This window comes from Dasypus novemcinctus, chromosome 17, assembly GCF_030445035.2.
Source record: "Dasypus novemcinctus isolate mDasNov1 chromosome 17, mDasNov1.1.hap2, whole genome shotgun sequence".
Classification (NCBI taxonomy): domain Eukaryota; kingdom Metazoa; phylum Chordata; class Mammalia; order Cingulata; family Dasypodidae; genus Dasypus; species Dasypus novemcinctus.
Window position 1 is genome coordinate 24,250,600 of NC_080689.1, and position 16,426 is coordinate 24,267,025.

Below are 16,426 nucleotides of genomic sequence, written 5' to 3' on the forward strand. Positions count from 1 at the left end.
GTGGAATGGGCAACAAAACAAAGGCGAGACCCCTCCAAGATGGATTTCTGAAAGGACACTTAAAAGAGGCTAACAGGGAAGTGGACGTGGCTCAACTGATAGAGCTTCCATCTACCATATCGAGGGTCCAGGATTCAATCCCCAGGGCCTCCTGATGAGGAGCTGGCCCATGTGCAGGCTGCCTGCACTCAAGGAGTGCCATGCCACGCAGGGGAGCTCCTGCGCAGGGGAGCCCCATGCACAAAGAATGCGCCCCTGCAAGGAGAGCTGCCCTGCATGAAAAAAGGGCAGGAGTGGCGCCACACACGTGGAGAACTGACGCAGCAAGATGACGCAACAAAAAAGAGACACAGATTCTCAGTGCCACCTGATAATGGAAGCAGACGCAGAAGAACACACAGTGAATCAACACAGACAGCAGACAACAGGGCAGGGGGAAGGGGAGAGAAACAAATAAAATAAATCTTAAAAAAAAAAAAAAGAGGCTAACAAACATGTACATCATAAACATTTTATTTTCCCAACCTTAATGTAATGGAAAATTGACACCACCAATGAGAATGCTTTAATATGTGACTGAAGCAAAAATGATCGTCAAAAGAGAGAAAGTCTTTAGGTGAAATAATATTGATGAGATTTTTTCTGTATTTTCTTTATGTAGTATTGCTGGTGACGGGAGTACATTCAAATAAAGAAATGACAAAGAAGAATAAAAGGCCCAGGTTCAGTAAGTAAAATTGTAATTGCTCACTGGTGTAAGACTTGTGAATCCCATGTAGTGGGTTATTACACTTGTTTTAGATCATTTAGAAGGGTTTTTTTTTTTTTCATCACTATCTCAATTACTTTGCACTCAGACTAATTAGTCATGAGTTTATTTATTATCTACCTCATTCCAAAAACCATTTGAAGTAGGAGTCCTGATTTTAGGGTAAAAGGTATATAGTTCCACTGCACTAAGCTGGAATAGGCATTTCCCTAGTGCTAAAATACTGTCTCCAGTTCCTCAGCAGAATATTAAGTCTACCTAGTGCAAAATCCAGCAAGCCTGCCCACCTCCCAGCATGCCCTAGACTCAGAAGCTAAATCTCACAGAAAAATTCCCATGAAATTTCACATCTAATCAGCCATAAAAGGGAAAAATAAATTTCACTTTTGGGTTACCAACAAACTGAGTATACCACCTAGGATCAAATGACAGAAAATCTAAAACAATCATCACTTAAATGAGATAGAAGTTGATTTTTCCCTCCTAAAAACATAATCAGCCAAGGCTTTTATGGAAAGTGTGCAGTCTTTAAGGATTCAGACTCCTCTATCTTGTTGTTCTACCATTCACAACATGACATCCAACTCATGGTTCAAAATGGCTGCCCCAGCACCATTCGTCATACCCACACCCCAGCCAATAGGAAGGGACGAAGAAGGACACATACACACTCCCTTTAAAGATAAGTCCAGAAAGGTGAATACCACGTTTGCTTAAATGCCATTGACCATCAGTAAGAAAGACTAAGAAATGTCTTGATTTCAAGCAGCCATACTATTATTAAGGAGAGAATGGATACTGGGGGGATAACTACAACTACACGTTTATGTAGATATAAAATCTCACACTCAAATGTTGCGAGCTGGAATAACTAGAGCAAAAATTTTGGCTTGATGACAGCTTAAGATGTATTTTAAAAGGACCATTTAAAAAGTACTTTAGATGTAGGCAATATTCTGTGCTCTCCACAACAGAAATTTTCTTTGTAGACATTGCATTTAGGTGAAATCAGCAATGTTAATAATTTGAAATAAAGGAAAGATATTTGCTTCACACACCACCCTTTTCCTTCTGCTCCTTTAAACTCTACATGTGGGATTTCCTGTTGAAATGAGACCAAAAGGGCAGCCATCCACAGCCTCCTAGGCTGAAATACTAAAATGGAATCAGTTGTTTATTTAGTCCTGTCATGACTAAGAGCCAAGAGGACTGGCCCGGGGCAGATGTGTATTCAAAACAATGATTGGGTTAATATGGAGACAAATGCATGACTAAGTATGAATTCCACTGGGCTGCTTCCAGTATCTTCATTAACTCGTATATAAAAAGCATGAAAGGTTCCATGATTACCATGACAACAATTTTCAGTGACTATGAAAGTCTGTGCTAAATGATCCAAGGGCAATCCTCTTTGTGAGATCTCAAAAGGATTGAATTTCCGATATGCTAAATCTAACCTCATTCTCAAAATCTCCCTGGTGATGCAGCACATGTGAATCAATAAATGCTTGAGGTCTTTTCTCTAATTAGGAACTCTGGCACAATCACTAAATAAGGGGGGAAAAGGTACAGCGAAGGTAATTGGATATTCCCTAACCATGGTGATATCTGGTTCTTGACCTCAAGAGTATTTCCAATTCGTAGTCTATAGCTTGCGGCCAAAGTAAGTCTCATTTTTTTCTGTTCCACCTTGTCAATCTGCTGCTGGGGTAGGTGACTGATAGTAAGGGAGCCGCATCATTCATTCACTCCACCAGTATTTTTCTTTGCCTACAACCAAGCCCTGTATTAGGCACATGGTACAACAGCCTTCAAGACTCAATCTTTGTCCTTCAGAGCTCCTCATCTAGAGAGGAAGAAAGACAAGTCAACTGGCAAGTATAATGTATATGTAAGTGCTAGGGCAAAAAGGCACTCTGAGATCAAGGTGAAGCAGCTGTGTATCTGGGAGGGCTTCCCAGAGGAAGTGATACACCCAATCTGATATCTGAAGGCCGACTAGGGATTGGCCAGGCAAAGACAAGGGGGAAAAGAATGTTACAAGCAGAGGGAACATGGCATGCCCAAGTTTTGAAGGTTAGAGAGCGCTAAAAGTAGTTCAATACGACTGAAATGTAGGGTAGTCGGTCAATGTGTTGAAATAAGAGATGGAGAGGTAAGCAGGTGCCAGATCGTGAAGGGAATCTGGACTTCATCATGAGGGCAATAGGGAGAATCTTAGTGAAGGTTATTTTGGTTGCAATTAGCAGAAACCCAAGGCCAATTAGCTTAAGCAAAAAAAGGGAATTTTGGCAGCACCTGGGGTAGCTTGCAGAACCCAAGGCAGGAAGTGCAGCTGGAACTCACTGGAATTAAACCCCAGAGTGGAAAGGTCCCAAGAACCCTGCGGTTCTTCTTCTCTCTGCGTGGACGCCTCACGGTCTCTCTCCCTCTCTCCTGCTGATAGTTTCTCTCAGTGCTGATCTCAAATTCCTGAGAGAGAATCTAATTGCATGAGCTCAGGCTGACAGGGGTCCACCCCCAGGGGGCAGCGTGGTTCTCAGAGAAAAGAAAAGTGGCTGGGGATTTGTCAGGGAAATAAAACAACCCTGCCAACAACAAACCTTCATCTCAATACACGAAGAGAGAAAGGAGAGAAGGCAGTTTATTACTGCGTAAGCATTTCAAGTTTCCATGCACGTAAAGGTAGCATGTAAGTGTCCACAAACTCTGAACAGAATGTCACAAATTTATGAAGAACAAACAATGAAAACTTCTCTTAACTCCTTGAGCGAGAAGTGCATGTGCCTAGTGGTGGTCTCCCATACCCTCATGAGACCCCTGAGCTAATTCCAGAGGTAAGTGGACGCATATCCCAGAAGGTCAAGGGCCCGAGTCCCCGCCTTGGTCCTAGTGTGCTTTTGGGGAGACGCACCAAGGAGGCCAGGGCCCTCTCTCCTCTTTACTAATCTAAGCAAGCTTGATCATCTCAGAAGACGTCTTTTCCAAGGAGCCACTGAAGGGTTTCATGCAGAGGAATGAAATCAAAGCAGGGCTCTACCCAAATCGCTTCAGTGTGGAACCGACTCCAGCAGTGGTTCTCCAAGCAGGGTTCCTGGCCCAGGAGCGTCAGCGTCACAGGGACCTTGTGCTTCAGCTACCCCAGGGCCCCCTTCAGAAACTCTGGGGGTGGAGCCCAGCATTCTGTGTTTCGGCAAGTTCTCGTTGCGATTGTGATGCCTGGTAAAGTTCGAGAACTAGAGAGAGAGCCCCACGGGTCAGGCTGCTCACAGGCACAAATGTGTAAATGGAAATCATTCAGGCAGGTTCTTTTCCGGACCCTGTAACCTCTCTTCTTGACAGCCCTCTCTTTTCCCTTCAGGCCCCACTCTTGTTTAAAGTTTCTCAACAGTGTTCTTTCAAAATTAAAAGTCTTGGGGATGGATATAGCTCAAGTGGTTGAGCACCTGCTTCCCACATATGAGGTCCTGGGTTCAATCCCCAGTACCTTCTTAAAAAAAAAAAAAGATAAAACCAACTCTTACTGGGGAGCAGATGTAGCTCAGGGGTGGAACGCCTGCTTTCCAAGTATAAGGTCCGGAGATTGATCCCCAGTCTCTTAAAACAACAACAACAACAAAAAAAACCACTAAGTCTTCACGACCTAAAGAATTTATGATAAAATAACAAGGAGAAGGTATAATTTGATATTTTTGGTCAGTGGACAATTTACTGCCCTACTACGTGTGAGGCCCTCTTCTACGTTCTTGAAGATCTTGTGCCCAAAGCGCAGGGGCACTAGTTGGTTAAACCAGAACTGAAATGAAGGTCTGGATGAGGTTCAATTCCAGGCACTTTCCCAGTGGTATCCTCCCAAGCTTGTGGAAACTAAGGAATGAAGTGTCTGTAGCTTGGGAGATAATTAAGGACTAAGAAATGTGGGCTGACCAATTGGGAAGAAAGCAGAGGACGTATGGAGGAAAATAGGGAAAGGAGAAAATATGAGTATCTTCCTTTGGCTAAGCAGAGAATTTATGTCACATTGCTGCAATATTCTGCCTATTCATAAGTTTACCCCCAGCTTAAGGTAATTGTCTCTTTCTTTCTTTCTTTATCTTCTTTTTCATTTATTTTTCTTCCCCATCCCCCTTTCCTTCTCTCCCTTGCTTTGGTTGCACCTGGCCCCCAGGGGCCCTCATGGGCATTGCTTAGCTCTCATGGGGGCTCTTTGGACCACAAAGGTAATACTAAGAATACATTAAGAATAATCCAGCATGGAGGTAGGATTTTATTGATAAGAGATGATGAAAAGGTGAAGAAAGAAACAAAGGTAGAAAAAGAAATGGGGAAAAAAGAAAGAAGGCTGGTTCCCACAGCTCTCCTGCCCATGCCTGAAGATGACTCTTCATGATGAGCTAAGATTTTGCTTTCACATGCACAGTTGTATTGGGCACAATTTTACTGCATCACACTTGGCTTGTTACTTTACCTTGTTTTAGAAATCAAATTAAGTCCGATTCCAAATTGCCACTTGCTGGGGGAGGGGTGGTGTAAGAAATTCAGATTCCTTCCTTACCAAGTCTTCCCCCTCCCTGCTCCAGCCCTGGAAGCCTTATGCAGTCCAGAGCCTTGAGGGAGGGCCAAGAGCTGCTCAGGATCCAAGCCCATGTGGCCTCTGGAAGGGGCACGCTCCACTGTTGCCTTTCCAGGACCGTGGGGTCCTGGCAGAGGAGGGGGAGCTCCCTGCCTAAGGCTCAACCCCAGGGGACACGGCGGGGAGGTAAGCCTCCTGCCAGGGAGCTGCTCGGGCACAGGGACAGCTCCCTTGCTGGGACCTGCCTGCCAACTCCCATCCTTCCCAGTCTTGGAAGATCATGCTCTCTCGGCCACTCTCCGGGCGGACCTAAAGCAAGTAGTATTCAGAGGGTCTAACTCCCAAAACCAGGGGGAATATTGTCTTCAGGCAGCTCCTGCTCCACTTCTTCAGCCTTGAGCTCCAGAGGTAGGAGAACATGAAAGCCAGACTGCCTTCTTAAAATAGCAAAGGCGAAGAATTACAGTGAGCATAAGACAAAAGTTACTGCCTAATAACCTCTCTAGAGCCCAAGGTAAAGTTTACCTTACAACAGGAAATAAGAGGCTTCTCACTTTATTTTTAAAGGTGCCTATTCCAAGGTGCTCACTCTTCTGACGTGTTTTGGGGTCATAGATCTGACCTGACTCAAAGTACCTTAGTGATAGGTTCAATCGGCACAAGCCTGCTCAGGTAGCAGCTACCAGAATGTGACTGCATTTTTCTTGATTTTTTATGGCTATCAATAACCACTGCAAGGCTTAGGTGTATACAGAACACTCTTATGGCAATCATAGGATCGTATGAGTTTTAAGGATTAACTTCATTTCTTTGTAGACCCAAAGGTTACATATTCAAAAAGGCCTACTCTTCAACGCATGAGCCTTTCAGCCCATACTCTAACAAAAACATCAATTATGTCCACCAGAGACTCTAGAACAATCCCTGCCTGGCAGAGTGTCTGTGCAAGAGAGAGAAAAGCTTTTAAGGTAAAGCTTTTAAGTTCTAAAATCTCTTCAATAGTTTTTCTTAAAATTAAAAATTCCCGGAAGAGTCTCAGAAACAGTGGACTTAGTCCAAAGGAGAGTCAGGTGAGCCCCACAGTGGTTAACTCAGTGCAGCATGTTACTGGGTGGAGTATCCAATCTCACGTGAGATCAAATAAAAGTGTGCAAAAAGGATGGACCCGACCTTCCTCCACAACATACGCATGCACAGAACCAGGTTGGGGGGTCCTCTGCCTCCCAGCCCCAGCAGCACTCACCACCGGGTCTGTCTTTCCAAACTCTCCATAAGGACATAAATAGTGCACAGTAGGTATTGGTTGGATGGATGGACAGAGAGACAAACAAGAACAACAAAGAAAAACTAAAATGAAGCAAAATGTGTCAAATACCACATAAGAATAACAAACAAGGAATCTATGTAGGATGGTTTCATTTGAGGTGGGACAGAAAAAACAGTAGAGTTTTACAGGCAGAGACAGGTGTGCGGCCACGGAGGGGGAGGTCAGGGAATGGGGCCGTGTGGTGGGGTTTACGTGGTAAATGCAGCTGGAAAGTGGGTTAGGACCATCAGGGCCAGTCCGGGGAGCTCTGTTGTCATGGGACAAGTCCTGGTCGGTCTCTAAGCAGGAAGTCTACATGATGAGGACATATTCTCCACAAACAGTGAAGCTACCTTCTGAAACATTTCCTGTACGCTTGGGACAGTTGAAATAGATGTAACCTGGGGTGAAATGTGCAACCTTAATTCACATGGTTCTCTCTGATAAGTTAACCTTAATACCTTGCAAGACATGGAAAGATTTTTGACATCAACCTTGAAAAGGGGGATGATTCCCAGAGGTGCTACCGGGGGCATGAAGAGGTAATTGTTCTGGGACTTGGTTATTTAGTGCATCGGACACTGACGAAGAGAAATGCAGCTCTGTGATTACAGGGCTTTGGTAATATGCACATGCCTGGAAAAGCTTTGCTTTTAGAGCAGAAAGTCTGAGTTCAGGTTCTGGCTCTGCCTCTTAATTGATACCTGAGCTTGAGCAAGACCACTTACCTCTCTAGAAATGGAACAATCACACCCTTCAGGGCTGTGTAAGGATCGAGTGAAAGAATGTAATAGAGTCTTTCATAGATTAAAAATAGGTTTTTTAGAGACACAAACGTCTGCTGTGTTTGCCACAGGTAAGTTACCCTCTGTCATCCAGTCGCTCCATGGTGACCATCCCTCATGGAGTATGGATAGAGGCATTTTTTCCAGGCTGCAAACCATTGGTTAGAATGACCAATCTGTATAGACTATTTGAAGTGCTTAAAACTTGAACTTGGAGTTATCTGTTGGGGCAAGTGCCTTTTACTCAGATTGTCTTCGTATACCATTTCTATCTCATGTTCTGTGTTTTCACCCAGATGTGATTTATATAGATTCTTGTTGAGAAGTCTTTTATGACCAAGAGAAAATATTTCTTTGACCCGCCACTGCTGCACATTTTCTTGGTAAAGCCTTGGATCAGGTGAGAGTGGGGTATGGCATTGGAATCATAAATATCTGCCGTCAAACCCAGCCCCACCGTTGACCAAAGCTGTGACTCCATCATACAGTGATGTCGTCCAGACGTTAGCTTGGCCCCGTTGCTCATCAGATGTCAGGTTAAACCTGTGTAAATACCACTTCTACAACTTTTCAAAAGTCCAGAGCTCTCCCCGCGGTTTCTGGGGAATGATTTTCTCTGCCTAGGCGTTCTTGTGATTCCATGACTTTCCTGTCACGGTTGGCCCTATGACTCGGCCCCTTTACTGGCTCCTATAAGAAATTCCCCTCACACCCAGCATTTTGTCATATTTTGGAGCAGGTTTTACTGCAGATTTTTGAGGGTCAAGAGCAGGTCACCTCATTGAGCGTGATATGCCCCTCAGCCCCCACCATTCCTCTCTCACCCTCTCTCCCTTCCTGTTTCACACTCCACCCATCCCCTCTCCCACAGAACAAGCCCGTTCTACAAGCAGACTCTTCTTGCCTCTCTGAACACTTCAGCCTAAACGTAGCCCCTTGGAAGCTTAGCCTCTTTTCCAAGTTTAGGCTTGTCAAGAAATTTCTTCTGAAAAGAATATTGCACAGTCCTGAAAAGCATTCTAGTGGAAACAAGTGTCGACATTTTGGTTTCAGTGGTTACAGCATGACTAACAAATTCATCGATTCCCCACGTGATTGGAGGCCTGCTGACTTCAGTGCCTTCATCAGGACCTCTGTTTTGTTCTTCAAACCACCACACCCATTCTCTCATCAGAGTTTCCCCCTGGCTCTCCCTTCTCTGGAAAGTGCTTCCCTAAGACCTTTGCTATCTGACACCTTTCTGTCATCCAGGTAACAGTGGTAAGACTAAACCGAGAGGAATCCAAGGGCCAAATCCTCGAGGACCTTGAGGACCACATGAAGGAGGCTGGATATTATTCTAAGGGCAGTAGGGAGTTAATGAGCTTTTTTAAGCAGGAAAGTGCTGAGCAAATATAAGATTACACTGATTGTTCAATGTAGAAAGGGTTGGGGTGAAAGATGAGAAAGCGTGAAAGAAGGAAGTCAGTATTGGAGGCTATTGTGCTAATAGCCCTAGTGGGGCTTGGACCAAGGTGGAGGTAGAGAGAAAAGGCAGATTTGGAAATAAAACTAACAGGATATGCTAATTCATTCATTCAGTCAACAAACCTTCTATTGAGCAGCACTGAACGAAACAGACAAAACTCCTTGCCCTCGTAAATTTTACATTCTAGTAGATGAATGAATATGTAATGGAACTAGGACCTTGAAAAGTATTAGTGTTTAAACAGATGAAAGGAAAAACGGTTCCAGATGTGAGAAATTACGCAAGCCAAGTTTGCAAGACCACATGCCTGTGGAATATGACAGGGACAATATTGGCAGTTCAGAAGTTCAGTAGAAGAGACTACGAAAAGGCCTTGAGGATCTGGGAATTTTTCCTAAAGGCAGCAGAAAGCTATTGATGGTTTTTTGAGCAAAGATTAATGTGATCAAAGAGCATTTAAGAAAAATGGAAAACAATTCTTTGCAAAGGAAGTTCCTTCAAAGGAAGAATTAGCATGACCTGGCAACTGAATGTCAAAATAAAGAAGGAATCAGCCCAGCTTTCAAATTGTATTTAATAGTCATTTTTATTTCATTAAACCAACAGTTCTTGTATAATTTTCTTAAAATAGAATTTTACTCTAGTTGAGTGACACAGTCCAACAAAATCAAGTTTAATATCAAAACTTTTCATGCATAAGTGCTTTTGTGTTAGAATAATTCCTAATTCTTCCTCATTAACAGTCACAAGGCAAGCTTTCAAGGGTTTTCTCTAATTGGTAAGGAAATTTCACTTCCAGAAGCAATGTGGCTTGCCAGGAATCATTGAAAAGGTGAATGGCAAAATAAGAAGTAGAGTGTACGGTTGAATTTGGCCTGCTATGTAATTGGCTTATTGTATAGGACATCACCTAATAATCACTCTGTTACTGGACCAACTCAAAGTGGAAACATGTACAATTTGGCCTCTAGGATTTTCAGTTTGCATTAAAATAGTGGCTCAGAAAGCGTCAGTCTTCTGAGATGAGATCTTTTGCCCAGGAGCCCTGAGATCAAGACAGCAGATGTGTGCACCTTAGTGAGCAGCACGTAAAGATCCACCAGTTCAAGCTGTCTGGGTTGCAAGCAGTTCTCTTTTCCCTGGGGCTGGTTCCTGGCACCTCGGAGAGGGTGTCTTCAGCAGATGCAGAGGTGCTAGAATGTGAGAGGTCATGAAAGCGCACAAGGAACGGGTTTCTGTGCAAGGATTCCCCAGCTCCCTGTGACTTTCCCCAGAGTTTCCCAGTGCCACCAGGAACCTCACACTCAGGGATGAATGGAAAGAAGCTCTCCTTTTGCTTTTCGCAAAGGTCCCTGGGAATAAGCTTTTTTATGGCTTAGTAAGAAGTTCTCACATGAGGATAAAACGGGAGCATGGCATTCCCACCCGGCTCTTATGCTGGCCTCAGCGAAATGTCTCCTTACCCTCTTCAGACCAGAGGGATAATTCTTGAGCCAACTTATTTTTGTCTTGTCTCCTAAGAAAGTCTTATTTCTATAATTTTGAGATAAAACCCAAAGGAAGAAAAGAGATATATGAGAATGAATGTAAACAACCAAAGACAGCAAAAATAAATAGATAAATAAAAATAAAAAATAAGGAAAACCTAAGCAATAAACCATGAGAAGTTCAAAAACATTTAGAGGAAGTGCAAAGATGAATCATTTGATTTGGACCTATACAGAGGAATGGAAGATGTTTTGAAGGTTACAAGAAAATGGACTACTTAACTAACTGGGAGAATATTTTTTAAAAAAATAAACCATGGTTTCAAAATACTCAAAGAAGTGCTGCCAGAAAGCTACAAATGAATGCTTCTTCCAGCTAAACATGGACTTTCCATTTTCCAGTGATATTGGCAATTACTCTGAAAACTTTAATTAGCCTACTCTCTCCAGCTTTATTTTCTGTACAAATTTAACAAATATTTGACCATTAGCCACACTTTCTCATTGCATCCTATTTTTCCAAAGTGTATGAATATATGTCCTTGATTTCACTCCCCCCACCCATCAGATGAGTTAACAAGTTAATTCCCAATTTTGCTAATCCAATTGGGTGCAGAAAAGCGTTTCTTATTTGAGATACTTCCCAGGCCTTTGTAAAACCAAAGCAAAACAAACAAAAAACCACTGCCCCTTAAAGGAAGGATAAAGAATTGATTAGCAGGATGCAAATTATTCTCATGTGACATTTGCCTCTTGTCTTTTAAGCCAATTATTTCATACAAAATCCTATCACATATACTATGTGTACCATGAAGTCATTTAACAGGTTTCACTCCATATGCTTCTAGATAATAGCTCCATTTACCCACCTCCAGAAAATTTAGCTTGCCTGGATAGGTGATCCAAAACACCAAATGTAACTCCAGTTTCTAAATCAGCCCCACCCAATCAAAATGGCAGAGTGAGACACCCCAGGGCTCTGTCTTTCCACAGAAGCTTTAAACAACAAAACAAGAACTGACAGAACCATCTTCCTCAAAGCTCCAGAAAATAGTGAAAGGGTTACAGTAGCAGGGAAGACATCAAATCAAGAATAAAAAATGGGCAGGTCTCCTGGAGTCCTTCCTGGTGTCTGCCCCAGCCCCTGCCCAGCTCGGTGGGCAGCTAGCTTGTGCTCAGGGCAGGACCCTGCCTAGCTCTGGAGGAAGCAAAGTGGTCACACTGGGGTGCGTGTATGCCTGTGCCAGTCTGTCTGGGGAGAGTCCAAAGAACTAATCCAAGATATTCATCCCAGGACTTGCCCGCAAGTGGCTCCCAGAGCTCTCCTACAGAATGCTGCAATAAAGCAGTCAAATTACAGCTGCCTGGGACAAAGGATTACTGGCTACGGGACATACGGGGTAGTGCCAAGACTGTGAGGAAACATTGTTTCCCCGAGGAGTTGGGACGTTCATATCCATGTAAACGGAGAAATTCCCAGGGCCGTGTGCACATGCCCAGGACAGGACACATGTGCAGAAAAGACTGGGGTGGACCTATGCTTTTGCCTCAGGCTAGTCTCGAAAGTCATCTTTAGGACGTTTGCTTCAGGCAGTTTGACCAAGATCACCCAGATCCAGGAAGCCTCTGACCAACGTTTGGTAACCTGTACCTGTGTATTTTCTGTATAAAAAAATGTTTATGATTTTTAAAATATATATAGTGAAAACATAATAAAAATGCCCCAACGATTAAAAAAAATCAGTGATGTTTCTATACCCCAGCAATGAACAATCCAAAAAAGGAAATCAAAAAAGTAATTACATTTACAATAATAACTAAAAGAATAAAATAGTAATAAATTTAGCCAAGGATATAAAATGGTTGTATAAAAAATGACAAATTATTATTGAAATAAATTAAAGACCTAAATAAATGGAAAGATATTCTATGCTCATGGATTGGAAGACTTCATATCAAGATGTCAATATTACCCAAAGTCATATACATGTTTTATGCAATCCCAGTCAATTTCCCACAGTCTTCTTCACAGAAGTGGAAAAGCTAATTATCAAATTCATACGGGCAGCGGACTTGGCCCAATGGATAGGGCATTTGCCTACCACATGGGAGGTCCACAATTCAAACTCGGGGCCTCCTTGACCCATGTGCAGCTGGCCCATGCGCAGTGCTGATGCACACAAGGAGTGCCCTGCCACACAGGGGTGTCCCCACGTAGGGGAGCCCCATGCACAAGGAGTGCGCCCCGTAAGGAGAGCCACCCAGCAAGAAAGAAAGTGCAGCCTGCCCAGGAACGGTGCCGCACACACAGAGAACTGACATGACATGACGCAACAAAAAGAAACACAGATTCACGTGCCACTGACAGCTGACAACAGAAGTGGACAAAGAAGACGCAGCAAATAGACACAGAGAACAGACAACCAGGGTGGGGGAGGTAAGGGGAGAGAAATAAATAAATAAGTCTTTTTTTTTTAAATTCATATGGCAAGGTTAGGGGTCCCAAATAACCAAAACAATCTTGAAAAAAGAAAAAAGTTGGAAGACTCACACTTCTCAATTTTGAAATGTATACAAAGCTACAGTAATCAAAACTGTGTGGTACTGGCACAAGGACAGATGTAGAGACCTATAGAATAGAACTGAGAGTACACAAATAGACCCACACATCTATGGCCATTTGATTTTTGACAAGGGAGACAAAAGTCCACTCAATGGGGAAAGAATAGCCTCATCAACAAATGGTGCTGGGAAAACTGGATATTCACATGCAAACAAATGAAAGGGGACCCTTACCACACATAATATACAAAAATTAACTCAAAATGGATCAAAGACTGAAATACAAGCACTAAAATTATAAAAGCCAAACACAAAGAGACAGATATTGTATGATTCCACTTACACGAAATAGCTGGAATATGTGCATTCATATAGAATACAGGTACCATGGACTGGGGGGAGTGAAATGGGGAGTTAATGTTTCATGGGTGAGGGATTTTGTCTGGAGTGACAGGTAAGTTCTGGTAACGGATGGTGGCGAGGGCAGTGTAACATTGTGAATGTGATTAATCTCATGTTTATGTCGTATGTATATTTCCACAACTGAAAAAAAAAGAGTTGATAAAGAAACGACAATTAAATCCAATACATGATCCTGGACTGGATCTAATAACAGAGGAGAAAAGACCTAAGAGACATTACTGAAATAAATGGAAAAAATGGAATATAGACTATAAACTTTATATCAATGTTAAATTTCTTAAACTTGATAACTGCACTTCAGAAGTGTGCATATCCTTGTTCTTAGGAAATGTACATGGAAATATGTGTTCAGAGAACAAGATGCATACAGCCTACTCTCAGATGTTTAGGAGGGAAAGAGAGATATGTAGAATTATATGGCGTATGTGGCAAAATGTTAAAAGTTGGTGGGTCTGGGTATATGTGTGGGGGTATGTTGGAGTCCTCCGTATGGGTTTTGTATTATTTTTATAACTGTCCTGTAAGTTTGAAATTATTTCAAAACAAAACATTAAAAAAATTAACCTCAGTTCACAGTGTGTTACCTCCTATTCCAGAGAACTAAGAACCAAAAAGGGCTGCTTTCAATTGCTGTACATCTAAGGGAGGAGACGCCTTTAGGAGGGAGGAAATAGTCCATGGAAGGGAGGAGAGTTGAACACAGTTACACCCAGGGATCAAAAAATTAACCAATTGAAAAGAAGAGATGACACTGGCATCTTCAGCCCAAAAATTGCCGTAAAAATTACTCTGAGACTCAAAATAGTAAGTGCAGCCTAGAGTATCAGAGTTTGAAAGAATGGGAGATAAAAAACGAAAACCAAAAACCTTTGGTAAGAGGCAGTCTTTGCTGGGGAGAGTGAAACCACAAAACTGTTTCAAGCACAGTGCTCTACTTCTTAACGCTGACCACAAATTGTTTAAGGCTGTGATCAACCTCAGCCCCTGGGTTCCCAGGAGAAGGAGTCTCAGCTGGCCGCGCCCTGAGCATCAGAGAGAGAATGGGAGGGGAGTTTAAGGAAAGAGTAGTTCTAAACTCAGTTCTCTCTCAAGCCTGAAGGAAACACAACTTTACTCTGTTTAGGTACATAAGAGTTAAAAAAAAAAAAGTGCTTATTTGGATCCAGCTGGAAGCCATTAACAACTCCGAGACCATCTCGGTAACCAAGTGAAAGGGTGGGTGGCCTGGCAGAGATTCAGAATGCCCATATGTAATCACAGAACCTTAGAAGTGGGAGAGCTTTATTTCCACTTCCCACCCAATGTAGAAATCCCCTTTTCAACTATTAGTCTCTGCTTGTGTACTTCAGCCAACAATCCATTCCCTGCCTCATAAGGCAACCCATTCCTTCAATGAAAACTTCATTTACTAGAAAGTTCTTGGCAATATTTCCATCTATAGAGCATCTACTCTTTAGCCCTAGCTTAGCCCTCCGCTTAGGAAAGCATCCACCACTTGCCTCCAAATTCTTGCCTTCTTATGGCCAAACAAACCACTGCTGCCAACCATCCCTCACATTTGGTGGTTCCAGTGCCCTCCGGCACCTGCTTACTCTCTTTGGACGTTGCTTGTTCCCCAGAGTCCCTTCTGAGGAGTAGAGTCCAGAACTGAACACAGTCTGAGCATGCAGGTCTCGTCTAGGGCACCAGACCCTTCATGAGTTCTGGAGGAAATATCCTTGCAGTGAGGATGCAGCCCTGCCTCCTTTTAGATACTGTCAAGAGCATTTACTCCACCGTCATCCCCAGGCAAGCATTCAGCTCCAGAGGACTCCCTTCTGCATGGTGCTATCCTGGGAAGAGGTGTAACAAAGACAAAAAGGAGGCAGGAAAGGCTCAGTGAACCTCCGCTGGCTACAAAGCAGGGGATTTCCCAGCTTTCCACTAAGTGTTGAGGCAAATGAGCAAAGCAGCTCACTCCCACCTTGACCTTAGCAGACCTAGAGATCCTCTAGGGCGATATATCCACCCTGTCCAAAAACCTCCCATTGTGTCCCACATCCTCCACAGAGCCCAAGCACTTGAGCCTCCTTAACCTGGCCCAGTCCTACCAGTGCACCATCCTCCTACCAGGCCCCAGCACGGAGACCAAACTCGTCATGGTCATTCTTGACTCAAGACCCGTGTGCCTTGCATTTGCCTTTCTGCAATAGCTTTCCTTCTTGTGAGGTTGTGTGAGAAACCATTCCTCTCCTGCCGTTGACTCAAGATGACATTTCTGGCCATTTCCAAGAGCTTTCTTCTTCACTTGATTGATTGTCCGTATAAGCACGGGACTTAGCCTTTTGTTTTTGCTCTCGACAGGTTAAATGCACTGGACGGTCACTGTTGTTCTTCTGGCTTGAGGAATGTCCTAAGTATATCTTTTCTTTCATGCTGTGCAGGGGACCCCGGGTCAGCCCTGGCTCTGGCTTTCAGAGATTAAGTATACAAACAGTTGTGACCTTACAGAGTCACCCCACATACAAGCTGTGCCACAAGATGTAATTGTAACCTCGTTTTGTATTCTCAGCTGTGCCCCAGATCAACTGTGATGTCAAAGCTGGAAAGATCATCAATCCTGAGTTCATTGTGAAGTGTCCGGCAGGATGCCAGGACCCCAAATACCACGTTTACGGCACTGACGTTTACGCGTCCTACTCCAGCGTGTGTGGCGCTGCTGTTCACAGGTGGGAGCTAGTACTCAGGTGCGGCCTCCTGTGCTCTCTCTGGCAACCCTGTTCCAATGGGATGACCCCAAAGCCACACCTAGTCCCGGGTTTCCTTTCCCAGCTCTCTGCGGAAAGAGTACTGATTCTCCTCACCTCCTGATGGGGAAGGGGACGCGTTCATTCCCATGACAAGGACACTAAAGAGTTTGCTGATGTAGAGCTTTATTTCTTTTTCTATTTCTACGTGCTGAGCAAGGAAATGATGGGGATGTGGCCAAGAAAGGTCCGGAAGTTTGGGGGAAGAAATGTCACACAGCTCTGATGATGGCCAGGGGACAAATGGGAACAGGAAAATTGAGAAGG

The 16,426-nt window shown here is 43.5% G+C and overlaps 1 protein-coding gene across 1 annotated transcript in view; it reads left to right on the top strand.

Annotated features, from left to right (window-relative positions):
- Window positions 1-16,426, top strand: part of VIT (vitrin) — a 116,164-nt gene that overhangs the window by 31,611 nt on the left and 68,127 nt on the right. The window contains exons 3-4 of the mRNA XM_004466032.4: window positions 662-727; window positions 15,925-16,081. Of these exons, the coding sequence (XP_004466089.2) occupies window positions 662-727; window positions 15,925-16,081 (223 nt within the window). The remainder of the gene's footprint in view (window positions 1-661; window positions 728-15,924; window positions 16,082-16,426) is intronic.